The sequence below is a fragment of the Bufo gargarizans genome, chromosome 3, assembly GCF_014858855.1.
Source record: "Bufo gargarizans isolate SCDJY-AF-19 chromosome 3, ASM1485885v1, whole genome shotgun sequence".
Taxonomy (NCBI): domain Eukaryota; kingdom Metazoa; phylum Chordata; class Amphibia; order Anura; family Bufonidae; genus Bufo; species Bufo gargarizans.
The window spans coordinates 10,323,091-10,336,739 of NC_058082.1; the positions used below are offsets into that span (position 1 = coordinate 10,323,091).

A 13,649-nucleotide genomic window follows, 5' to 3' on the forward strand; every position below is an offset into this window, starting at 1 on the left:
TACACAATATTTCCGCCCTTGCAGCATCAAGACGTTTGAAATTCCAGGGTTATATACTGCTGTCATATTCAGTTATTTAAAAAAACACCCGTTTGGGCAAAAAAGTTTATTTGGCAGCCTTTGCTGCAGATGTCATTGTGAGATACACCCTTTATATACAGGGGTTATATTCAGGTATTTGAAATACAGCCATTTTGGGCAAACAAATTTAATTGAGGCCTCGTCTGGTTCAGGGCGTGTGAGATACACCCTGTACATACTGTTGTTCTATTGTACTATTAATTAAACACCTATTTAGGGCAAGATCCTAAATTCGAGAAATATGAGAAGAGCGTAAAATAAGGGACATGGCCCAGGACGTGGTGCTGCTGGTGGAGCTTCTGTTGCAGGGAGAGGACGTAGTCTATCTGTGCCAGCTACACGCACAAGTGAAAAACCCTTCCTCAGGTGCGAGTAGGCGACAGAACCTGCAGCGGTATTTGGTTGGGCCTAATGCGGCTCTACGAATGGTGAGACCTGAACAAGTAAAGGCGATAGTAGATTGGGTTGCTGACAGGGCCTTCAGTTCCTTCACATTGTCTCCCACCCAGTCTCCTGCTGAAAGATAAGAGTTGGCACCTGCAGCCCATGGCCATCAGTCTTTCACCTCACCCCCTTGCAAATCAGCCAAGCAGTCTGAGCCTCAAGTCATGCAGCAGTCTCTTCTGCTTTTTAAAGACTCTGTTAGCAGGGTTTCCCAGGGCCATCCACATTTCCACTTCTGGGGCAGGGCTGAGATTGAGTGCACCGATGCCCAACCACTTATCTTTTAAGATGAGTACATGGGAGGACCATTGCAGCACGTCTCGGATGATGACGAAACACAGGTGCCAACTGCTTGGGCTTTCGAAAGTGTGCAGACCAACAAGGAGGGAAGGGGTGAAGACTGGGTGGAAGATGATGTTGAGGACGATGAGGTCCTCGACCCCACATGGAATCAAGGTCATGCGAGTGACCGATGTAGTTCGGAGGAAGAGGCGGTGGTCGCACAAAGCCACCAGCACAGCAGAAGAGGGAGCAGGGTGAAAAAGCAGAGCGGCCGTCCTCTAGACAGTATGCCTGCTACTGCCCACTGCAGCAAGGGACAGACAAGCGCAGCCGCCTGTCCACAGCCAATGTGGACAAGCTCACGTTCATTAAAATGAACCAGGCATGAATACCTCAGGACTTGTCCGTACCTTGTACAGAATAGACATGTATACCTGCACTAACCAGCCATTGTTATACTGCAGCGCAATTGCTCTTTCTTGTATTTTGGATATTTCACACTCTTTCAGAGGTTACACTCATTTAAAAAAAAATTAATTAAAACCAAAAACCAGTGTTGGCTACCTCGTCCTCCTCCACCGCCGCTTCCACCTACACCGCTACGTCCACCGCCTCCTCAAACTCCACCTCATAAATAAAAATAAATAAATGTATTTGTACGTATTTTATTATATTTCACTACCTAATTTTCTGGTGAAATTGAATTTTTTTTGGGTGTGATGTATCACTGCTATACCTAGTAGGCAGGTTAAAAAAATATTATTATTTGTCAGTTACATTTTCTGGTGAAATTCACCAATTTTTGGGTGTTAAGTACCACTGCTATAACTAGTAGACAGGTAAAAAAATAAAAAAATTGTTAGTTACATTTTTGGATGAAATTCACAAATTTTTGGGTGTAATATACCCCTCCTCTACCTAGTTGACAGCTTAATAAATTTCAATAATTTTTCTTTTACATTTTCGGATGAAAATAAACAAGTTTTTTTCTGTCCTACCAAGTAGACAGGTTAATACATTTCTGTAATTTTTAAGTTACATTCTTGGGTTGACATTTTACAATAAAAATTCTGAAATTCTTCTTTAATTGATGTGCGCCACCTTCTTTCATTCACTGCTTAAAGTTTAACAAGTTGTACCACATTTGCACTTCAATAATTTGTCCCACATTTCCGCTTTACTCATTTGGCCAACATTTGTGCTTCAATAATGTGTCCCACATTTCCGCTTTACTCTTTTGGCCCACATTTGCGCTTCAATAATGTCTCATTCAATGCTTAAACTTTAAAAAGTTGTCCCACTTTTACGCTTTAATACTTTGTCCCATATTTTCGCTCTATAATTTTAAATTTGAAAAAATGAATCCTCCCTTGGATGTGGTCTCTCTTTCTCAGGCTTCCTCTCCGGCCTGGAACCCTGATTCCCCGTTACCCGTGATCACCATGGTAGGCGCATAAAAGAACATCGAAAGTTGATAGAGCAGATATCAAATTTGATTGTGAACATCACGGGGACGTGCGACATGGTGGGGCAGTAAGTGTGCACACGCCTACACGAACTGGCTGACAGGGGTCAGCCCCTGCAACTTCTGGGTCTCCAAATTGGGCACATGGCCTGAGCTTGCCCTTTACCCCTTGGAGGTGCTGGCCTGCCCTGCAGCCGGTGTATTGTCTGAACGTGTGTTTAGCACGACTGGGGGGGGTTATCACAGGTTATATTTCCCAATGTTTTGGGGTGTACCCTAATTTAAAAAAATACAAATACATTTAAAACCAAAAAGCAGTGTAGGCTACCTCCTCCTCCTCCACTGCCGCTTCCACCGACACCGCCACATCCACCGCCTCCTCATCCTCCTACTCCATATGGACCATGTCCTCCTAGATCAAGATTATTATTTTTTATTTTTATGTATTTTATGCTATTTAAAGTCATTTCCCTATCCACATTTGTTTGCAGAGCACCTGCCATGCTCTTAACCACATTTTGCTGCCATTTGCAGCCCTCTAGCCCTTTCCATGAAATTTTTACAGCCATTTTAGTGCTCAAAAGTTCGGGTACCCATTGACTTCAATGGGGTTCGGGGTCAAGTTCAGGTCCCGAACTCGAACTTTTTTCTGAAGTTCGGTCGAACCCGAACATCCAGGTGTCTGCTCAACTCTAATTAAGAACACTGTATAGAATTGATATTGACAGGGATTTGAGTTTATTAATGGTCACACAAGTTAAATTTAGCCACCAATGCCAGGCAGCTGCTGCCAAGACAAATGAATTTTAGCATGGCATAGATGCTCATGGCAAGAACATGTTTTTTTTCCTATATAATTCAATAGCGAGAGAACACTTGAAATATTGTGAACATATTTGAGTCAGGTCTAAAAAAGGTTGTTGAATCTTCTTCTGGATCAATACTGAGGCATTATAGGTTGAAATCGATGAGCGTATAGCTTACTTTTTAGCATTACTCTTTTATTACTTCCGATACATTCCCATTTTGGTTTAAAACACTATAGATGGATCTGTTCTGATACTTACTGTATGTGATTTGGACCTTGATATCATCTAATGTGTCTTTATGCAGCTCTTCTAGGTCACTAGCTGAATCCCTATTAAACATCTACATCTCTGTTTTCCATTGCGTCAGCATATTCCCTGCCTCATTTACTCTTATCCTTTGCATTTGTTTATCTTGAGGATTTGCCTCCCCTGTGATTTCAGTCTTGCACATCTCTACTATATACACTGAGTATAAATATTCAGAAACCAAGTGTGATTCTGATCTGCTGAGATCCCTGCACCCGAGGTATGGCAAGGAAGTAATAGATGCTTCCATGTATATGCTGTTATTATTAGTTACAGTAGATCCTGGTTTCCTTAGCTTATACTTTATGGTAGCATTGAGAAGAACAGGTAGAATCCTAAATATCATTACTGGTAGATTTTCTTGAGACTGGACAGGATCCTCTCAAGACAATTCATTTGCTCTGTTTGTAGATCATCTCCACAACTTGGGGCAACGTTATTCTGTAGCAAGTGTAACTGAATCGTAACTGATGGGGGCTGTATTCTCCAATGGACCCAGATTCTGGTATGATATTGAGATTTGTAGAAAACAATCCCATCTGAGAAAAAGCTGAGCAGTCCGTCTGCTGATGGGGTTGGATTTGCCATTTTCTCAGGTTATGCCCCAAAGTTTAGTCCTTGATAAATGATAAAAACAAACACTGGGAGAACCATCATAGGAGTATTTGTAGACAGAGAGTGAGAGTGAAATGTTACTGTTGCTCCCTCCTCGCTGTGTGGAATTCACCTCTGGCTGTAGGAAACCATTTAGAAGTGGTGTGCAAACAAGGACAAGGAAAGTTGTGGCCCTGTCATGAAAGTAACATAAGCTACAACCACAATCTTCAGAAGATTTGAAAATTGGCAAAGAAATGTCAAGGTCAAGATGAAACCATCTCCAGGCACTTCGGGTTTGACAAATTGGTTAGTCTGAACCCAAATCGCATTAAAATTTTCAAAATAATCACTTGGCTTAGCTGAAATGGTGATTGCATATTAATGATGACAGTCTCCCAGTTTCCTCACCTTTCTCTGCATGCTACTTCTTACCCATGACTGGTGTGTGCATAGATAACAGCAGAGCTTACCATGTATTTTTTCCCTCAGGGCCTTTAGTCCAACACCGGTCTCACATTCTACATCTACACTTTGAACAATTGTAGGTTGTCCCATCACTGAGGCAACTTCTCAAATTATTGGGTTATTATTGCATTGCTTGAATGCTAAGTGCCTCATGCTCAATGATAATGGTAGGAAAATTAGTCTCACTGATCAGAAGAAAAAACTCTTCCATGATATGTGTTTTTATCAATTCCAATGTCCAAAATGTTTCTGATTGTGTCTCAATCATTACGTAGTTGACAAAGACTTAATGGCGCTCAAAGAGGTTGTCGGTGGCCCCAATGTAGTCCCTGGATGTTGCTGATCCTCTAGTGTAAGTGAAACACTTTGTAATGGTGAGGAATCTCTTCTTTCATAAACATTATCGGAGCACAGCAAATACATAATTTGCGACTAGAGGATGTCCACAGCAAATACCCCCTTTCAACGCATTTGAGTCAGTTTCAACCAGATAAGTACTGTTTGTCTGGGTCTGTAACTTCTTGTCTTATACTTGGGTCTTCAGGCTTCTTGATGGCAAGTTCATGAGTATTATGGTTGCCTCCATTCATCTCATTGTTGGTCATAGTCTTTTCCATCCACCTCTTTCAGGAGTATTTACTTCTCCATTAAGTTGTGTCTTCTCATAATTTATTCCTAATAAAGATTAATGACTTAAAAAGGCTGTTAACCTTAGAGCGTCTTTTGGTTATGCCTCCCCCATGGGCAGGCCTGTGGAGCGAAGCATGCTTACCCGCTCCCTGGCTCGACACAGGTGATGTGGCCACTGCAGCCAATGACTGGCTGCAGCAGTGATGTGTCTCCCATGCTTTATGTCACTGGCTCACATGGCATATGGGGGATTCGTCACCACTGTGGCCAGTCTGACTTCAGGGCCCTGTGACCTGTGCCAAACTAAATGTTGACATGAGAGACCAGAGAGGACCAGTAGTGGCATGGGAGCGAAAGAGTCTGAACCCAGCCATGAGGGGCAGGTAAGTAGGCTTCCCTCCACAGGTCTAGAAATGTTAGCTGATAGATTCCATTTAAGTTGAGTCTTCTCATAATAAGTTCATAATAAAGATTAATATTTATTCTAATCATTTTTAATTTCAGTTTAATATTTGGCTAGACCAGGTCAAGGATTAAGATAGTTTCAACCTGAGAAATATTGTTTCTCTAGACCTTTCTGTCTTTTTCTTGGGTCTTTAGACTACTTAATCACCTGTTCCTATTTTTGTGGTTGTCTAGATCTCTTTGTTGATTATTGGTTTTCTCTTTTTCTATCAAATCTTCATGTCCAGAACTTCTTGTTTTCTCCTTTTGTCTATAGAATGGCACCTTCATGAGTTTTATGGTTGTCTACATTCTTCTCATTCTTGGTCATTGTCTTTCTCTTTTCCCTCAACATGTTCTCAGCAGAACTGTCTTATCTATTTAATTACTTATTTTCATCATATAGTATGTCAATAGTTTCAGTTTAAGTCAGCTTTGACCCCATGAATATGGTCTGTCTAGACATTACTTTCTTCTTCTTAGGCTTTCAGGCTGCTTAATGACGTTCATTATTTTTGTGGTTGTCTTCATCTCTCTCTTTATTGGTCAATGACTTTTTCTTTCTAAAGTACATCTTCTAAGCAAAACTGTCTGTTCTATTGTTACTACATCTTCTCTTAATATGTCTTTAAAAAAAGATAATTGCTCACCCTTAGGGTTTGTTTTCATTTTAAAGTTTCTGTTGACTAAAACTATGATCCACATCTTTCCTTGGTAATCCTTCAGTAATTACTCTTATACCATATTTTCTTACCATATATTCAATTACTTTTATGATTGACATTGTGTGTTACTTTTTTGTTCAGAATCCTATGATTAATCATCTGTGGATTATAAAAAGGCAACATGGAAAATGACTTCAACATCAGCAAAAATCTGGTCCTCCTGGGACTCATGGAGATGGAGGGCCTTAAATATCTGTACTGTGTCCTCTCTATTTTCCTATATTCATTCATTCTACTCTTAAGTATTGTTATTGTCTTTGTCGTATTCACAGATACAAGGTTACATGAACCCATGTACATCCTCATATGTAATCTGGCCCTCAATGGCATTTTTGGCAGCTCATTATTTTTCCCAAAGCTGATAGTTGACCTCATCACCTCGTCCACGTCCATCTCTCATGGTAACTGTGCTGTTCAAGCTCTGTGTATGGCTTTATTTGCTATCTATGAAATGAGCACTTTCAATCTAATGGCGCTAGACCGCTATTTGGCGATCTGTCACCCTCTGCACTATGGCCTCGTGATAACTAATGAGAGGGTCATAAACTTAGTCACTGGATCATTTTTAGTGGCTTTCATACTTGTACTTACAGCCGTGCTCCTCACATGGAAGCTTCCTCTGTGTGGAAACAGAATAGACAATATTTTTTGTGACAACATGTCCATGATTGTCCTCTCCTGTGTGGACTCTTCCATCAGTCAACTGTACTCCGCTTCTGTGGTCATCACCTATTTATGTGTCACCATATTTGTCACCGTATTTTCCAATCTGCAGATATTAATAGTCTGCTTGAAATTGTCAAGAGAATCCCGCCAGAAAGCCGTCCACACCCTGGTCACCCATCTACTCAACTTTTTTACCTTTTTAGTTGGCTTCTTGTTTATTTTCATCAGGTACCGGCTGGGCAGTGTTAAGCTCCCGGTTATTATTCATGTTCTTCTTTCTGCAACTGCTCTCATTGTTCCACCATTGTTCAACCCCTTGATCTATGGAGTCCGGACACATGCCCTAAAGACAAGGATTGTTCAGTACGTACAGTGGCTGAAATGGACTAAAACACATATGCAATCTAGACCTATATCTGTCATAAGTTATAATCAGAGCCAATGATGAAGCAATAAAGGTCAATTATTTGCATCTGTACTTGCTTCCAAAATTTGTGGTTCCAATGAAAATATAAGCTCAAACACGTGATTTAGAAATATTTGCTGGGGGATATTGTGAAAAGTTGCTCTATAAAAAGTGGAAGATGAGGAAAGGAAGAAAGGTGTACAAAGACACTATTTCCTTAACATTTAAGATTTCAGGCCATAATAAAAATAAAAGCATAAAATACATATCAGTAGAAAGATCTGTATTCAACTGCAAAGCTAAAAGTTGTCTCTGTGTCCTCCCCATATCGGACAAATCACCACTGAATGGCCAGGGTCGGAGGAAAAAACCTTAACAGCTCCTTTCTGGTCATGGCCCCTCAGGTAAGTGGGGGGACATGGAGGGAACCTGATCTGTTCATAAATCGGACATTGCACTCTACTATTTGGCCCTTCTGTGGTTTGGTTATTTTAAATTGCAAAAAACAGTTTTATGTACAGGCTGGCACCACCGCCAGCCCTTGTATGTTTTCTTTAAAAATAGCCTCTGCAAAATGAGTCTATTTATCTAGAAGTTTATGAGGCTATCTGGATTCTCTATGCACCATTATGCTGAGTTTTATGGCTCACCATGGATATGTAGGTGGCTCACCATCCACTGGCCCATGGATATGTAGGTGGCTCACCATCCACTGGCCCATGGATATGTAGGTGCTCAAACTGCCTGGTTGCCCAAAACTGGATTAAAAAATAAGAAAAATCTTGGCTATAAATAGTTGATACCTTGCTTGCTGGCAATTTTGGGCAGACAACACATATCTGCAAATATATAACTAAATATAGTTTATTCCAAAAAGAATTACAAAAACATAGACAAATGTAAAAACTAAATCTTAAAATCATAACAATTCATAGGTTTGTAATATTGATAATTAGCTGTTATATATGATGGTCTGAACAATATGTCATCATATATAATCATGTATATGGCAATCCACCTATGTATTCAAAGCATGTATGCACACTTAATATTCATCTATATACCACAGGGCCCTCTCGGTTGAAATAAAAAAAATATATATATTAAAAACAATATTAGTACAATATTAGAGCTAGGGATTGACCTTGATGACTTGCCAGACGTTCGTATCTTGGCAGACCTATGGGCAGGGGAATCCTGGTGAGGGACCGTATACTAATTTACGTTTGCATTTACCAAAACCCCCCCTCTAGGTGACAAGTCGTTTCTGGACATCTTCGCAGAAGTAGTGACAGAGGAATTATGCCACCTATAGAATAAGGTCCCTCGACATTCTAACATCCAAGGGGAAGAGTTTGAGGGGCTCCTCTCTTTGGAGGGGGATGATTCTTTCAGAATTAAACCCTCAGACAAGGGCGGCAATATTGCTATTATGGACAAGACACAATACATCACTATGTGCGACAATATTCTGAGTGACAACAAATGTTACCAAATTTTACCTAAAAACCCTCTACACATTTTTCATCAGTACTTGCTGACTCTTATTTCTGAAGCCAAAATGAATTGCCTCATTAATAATCCAGAGATGGAATTTCTGCTTCCTCCCCAAGATTCACAAGGAAGTGAACCCTCTCAAGGGTGGGTAGACCCATTGTTTCCGGGATGGGGAGCTTGACCCAGAACATCAGTGTGTACATAGATAGTATTTTACGACCATTTGTGGTCACGTTACCCTCGTTCACTAGAGATACTATGGATGTTCTGAGCAGACTTAATGGTATTACCTGTGACGAGGACACCATGCTTGCCAGCCTGGATGTGGAGGCGCTGTATAGGTCCATTCCACATGATAAGGGCATCATGACTACACAGTAATTCCTGAGGGAAAGAGGGGTACATTGAGAACCATATAATCAGTTTATTGTTTCCCTTTTGGACTTCATCCTGAAGCATAATATATTTATGTTTAATGGGAAGATCTTCCGCCAGCTCAGGGGAGTAGCTATGGGAAGTCCCTGTGCACCAACTTTCGCTGACCTCTACCTGGGCTGGTGGGAGAAAGAGGTGGCCTTTGGCGAACAGTTTGAGGAATGGGCAACATGTATTCAACTGTGGTTGTGGTACATAGACGATATTTTGATTCTATGGAAAGGGAATGCAACATAATTTAAGTTGTTTGTGGAGAAACTGAACATAAACGACTTGGGCCTGTTTTTCATATCTGCAATTGACCAGTGTGAAATGACTTTCCTTGACCTTACAATCAGTAAAAACAGGGAGGGTGTTTTGAAAACCCGGATGTACCAGAAACCCACGGCAACTAACAACTTGCTACGATGGGAAAGTTGTCATCCTTGAGCCCTCATGAAAGGAATACCGAAAGGGCAATAACTCAGAGCAAGGCAAAATTGCTCTGACTTTTCCGATTTTAAATATGTGGCTGATGATCTGAGATTTAAAAATAGGGGGTATCCCGATCGTATACTCAACGGTGCATATCCCCATGCCGCTGCAGTGACCGTAATACCCTCCTCACCCCTAAAATAAGTAATGAGATTGAGGACATTGTGCGGATCATCGGCACATATGACAATGGTCACAAGGAGGTGAGAGACATCCTCACAAAATTCTGGTGTATTCTCTGGACCGACCCTAATGTGGGGGGCTTGCTGGGGGAGTTTCCGCTTATTATATATCACAGGGCTAGGAATCTGAGGGACTGACCGGCTGGTCCACAGTGTCCTACAACCACCACATCCTCGAACATGGCTGTCATCCACCCTGAAAAGACATACAGATGCAGCGGTTGTGTTGCTTGTGGATCCATTCTAGTAGGCTAAACCTTTAGCAGCACATCAACAACAAAAACATACGAAATTAAAACTTTCCTTAATTGTGAGACCGCAGGTGTTATATTCTTAGCAACAGGGGTGTTGCTAGGGTCTGAAACAATCTGGGGACTTGCATATGGCCCAATTCAAAGTCGACCAATATTGCTCCGTTTACTGTCCTCAGAAATCATAATTCCTCAGCCCTCCACCATTCAGTCCCATGTAAATAACATAATTTCCCTCCTCCGCCATAGAGTCCCAAGTAAATACCATCACACCACCTATACAGCCCCGTCCAAAATACAGTCCAACGTGAATACCATCACCCCCTCCAACATACAGTCCCATGTAAATAACATCACATAAACTCTCCCGCCCCCTCCAATATACAGTCCGACGTAAATAACATCACCCCCTCCAACATACAGTCCCATGTAAATGACATCACCCTGCCACAGCCACCTCCAACATGAATTCTCATGTAAATAACATCACTCCACCCCACTGTCGCATATAAATAACTTCACTCCCTTCAGCCCCAACATACAGTCCCAGTTAAATGACTTCAACTCCCAGCATTGCTCTGCCTCTCCCTTCACTCACCTCTCCTCATGTAGCAGACATCACCACAGCTTCTTCCCCAGGACTTCTATTCACTGCCATCCTCTTCTGCACTGGTCACATGATGGTGACATAATCGCAGGTCCTTTTCAGCTACTGCATTTAGAACTGATCACATGGACTGTGATGTCATCACAGGTCCTTCAGCTCTTGCAGTGCATTAGATTCAATTGTATTGCCGTCCTGAGGACTTACAATTGTATCTATGTGGCAGGCAGGACATTCGGGGTCTGGGACAAAACATCAGGGGCCCAGGGCCCGAAAGTTTTAGGGTACTTTCACATGTCGCCGGAACTGCCTGCAGGATCCGTCAAAAGTTATGCAAACTGATGGCATTTGTCACATTTTTACAAATTTTTTTGCGGTCTGAGCATGCGCCGACCGCAAGAACGGATCTGTTTTGCCTGGACACTCGGGGCCCGATCCGGCATTAATGCATGTCAATGGAAAAAATGCCAGATCCGGCATTCCGGCAAGTGTTCCGCAATTTTGCATGGAGATAAAACCGCTGCATTATCTCCGTCCTGAAAAGGCAAAAACACTGAACACATCCTGATGGATCCTGAACGGATCGCTCTCCATTCAAAATGCATAAGGATAAAACTGATCAGTTATTTTCCGGTATAGAGCCCCTAAGACGGAACTCAATGCCGGAAGAGAATAACGCTAGTGTGAAAGTACCCTTAACCTAGCAATGCCCCTGCTTAACAACAGTACGGACTCCAGTACGTCAGAAAGACAATAAGTGAATTGAGGCGGAGAGGGGGGGAACACCTAAATAAAATTCATAATAAAAAGGATACCCCTATCGCCAAAGACGTTGGTGAAAACCACTCAGGGAACACCACTGTGATCAAATTCCAAGGTATTGTGCATGTCTGGCAACTACCTAGAGGAGGTGACCTTGACAGGAGACTCCTCAGAAAGGAAGTTGAATGGATTTTTCGTTTAAATACTGAAACACCAAAAGGATTAAACGAGGGGAGCAGCTTTGTGTTGTGTTTTAATGAAAAACAGAGCACCTCTGCCTAATCCTGTAGGTGCATGGTGTTGTGCACCGGACATATGTTCATGTAGGGCCCGGTCTAAAGTGTTTTGGGAGGGCTTTCTTATATATCTTGCCCCCAGCTCTCTGTTATCCTTCACATGTGCTTAGTGCAGTGTCCCACTTATGTGTGTATAAGTGGTCCCCTTAAATTTCTGTATATGTATTTAATGTATTGTAATTCCTAAGTTCAGGCTGGCATTGTCATTACATCCATTCTCCCCTAGGTGGTGCTGGCGCCACATATTATATATAGCTTGGGGTGTGCCAATAAAGTTAGTTCTAGAGGAAATGTAGGAAGCAGAGAGGAGAAGGAAGTGTATGGAGGAGCAGAGCAGGCTCAGTCCAAGATGTAGCTGCCTTTTCTTTCCTCTGGGCCCTGATCAAGCCTGGAAAGGACAGACCGAGTAGTCACGGCAGCCCAGCACAGACAAGTGAGTCTATGTACGAATATAGAGAAAGTCTAGTGAAGATTAGAGCCGAGTCTAACCAAGGAACTTCACAAGCACCAGTGACCAGGAGGAACTTAAAGGTACCTGGACACAACTGGATGAATAAATGCCATAATTATCCTTTTTCAGTGCCTCCTGGGACATAGTGAATCTGAATATTTCAGGAGATCATCCTGTATCAAATAATGTAGCAGAGAGTTTGCCTGCCATGAGGGAGAACGCCCTTATTGGATTGCTCAATATAAAGTAAGGATACCATTATATTCAGTACCTGAGTGCTAGAGATTGGACTTAAAGTAGAACTATCTAAAAAGAGAACTTTTGTCTTGCCGGTAAAGTAACAGCATTAGAAAAACTCCTCAACTGACAATTGCCAGACCTGTTGTAAGGATTACAGCTAAACTAATTTCTGAATCCTCCTTTATGCCATACAAATGCACTGTACTGATGAACTGTACCAACGGTCTTGAGACATTTGATTTATGTAAATGTTCAACTGTTTATTACAATTGACTCCTCATCCTTTCTACTATTCTCAACATTTGCACCTTACGGTGCTGGCGTCACGAACAACACAGGGGCTCAGCCACCAAAGCACCTTAAATACCCATCACCATCAAGGGCACCTCAACCACCATCTGACTGGTGTTCCCTGCAATAGAGAGTGTCCCGGAGGATTTAGTGCTGTCTTTCCCTCCACTGCAGGCCAGCCCAGGGGACAACTGAACTGTGAGTACTACTACCCTCATTTGGCACATCATCACCACTACACTCACATAACACCCTAGGGCGCGGGCGTTGCATTAGCACTTTTTTATTCAGAAGGCTAACCTTGTCGCATTGACTTTGTATCCATTCCCGTTTCGCTGTTCTTCGTTTTGGGGGTCTCCCCTGTCACAGTGCAGACTTCAGCACCTTATTCACAACCCTTATTCTTTTTCCTTACCCTTAGTACTTATAGGTTAATAGAATCCCTTTTGGCATCGCCTTTATAACCCTATAGTACCTCTTTATGTATGACTGCGGATGTTTTGAATGATGTGTCTGCAATCTTTCATGTCCACACCCTGAGATACGTTATTTGGGGTCATTTGTTCTTTATTTTCCCCCTAGCCTCCGATATTCCACCTACACTGAGCTATTCATCCCTCTTGTTCTATTATCTTCTATATGCGCCTATAGATCCCCACGCTACTCACTGGTTTTGAGTGGGCATATGTGCAGATACCTGTACAGTATGTGGTGCAGTAAGTTTCGGAGCGCTCCCATCTGTTATGGGCACCCCTCACTTCTACTATTGGCCATAGCCTGCAGCACACACCTCCCATCTTGTATATATAACGAGCATGAGCAGGCGGGCGCGCAAGGCCATACTAG

General features: G+C 42.1%; 1 protein-coding gene across 1 annotated transcript; it reads left to right on the forward strand.

Annotated features, from left to right (window-relative positions):
- The first annotated feature begins 6,360 nt into the window (after positions 1-6,360).
- LOC122930704 (olfactory receptor 4C6-like) lies at positions 6,361-7,359 on the forward strand. Its single transcript, XM_044284265.1, has one exon. It carries the CDS (start codon positions 6,370-6,372, stop codon positions 7,357-7,359), a length of 990 nt encoding a protein of 329 aa, XP_044140200.1. The 5' UTR covers positions 6,361-6,369.
- Positions 7,360-13,649: the final 6,290 nt, after the last annotated feature.

Coding starts and splice junctions, on each gene's coding strand:
- LOC122930704 (XM_044284265.1), top strand. CDS start 6,370: ATGGAAAATGACTTCAACATCAGCAAAAATCTGGTCCTCCTGGGACTC.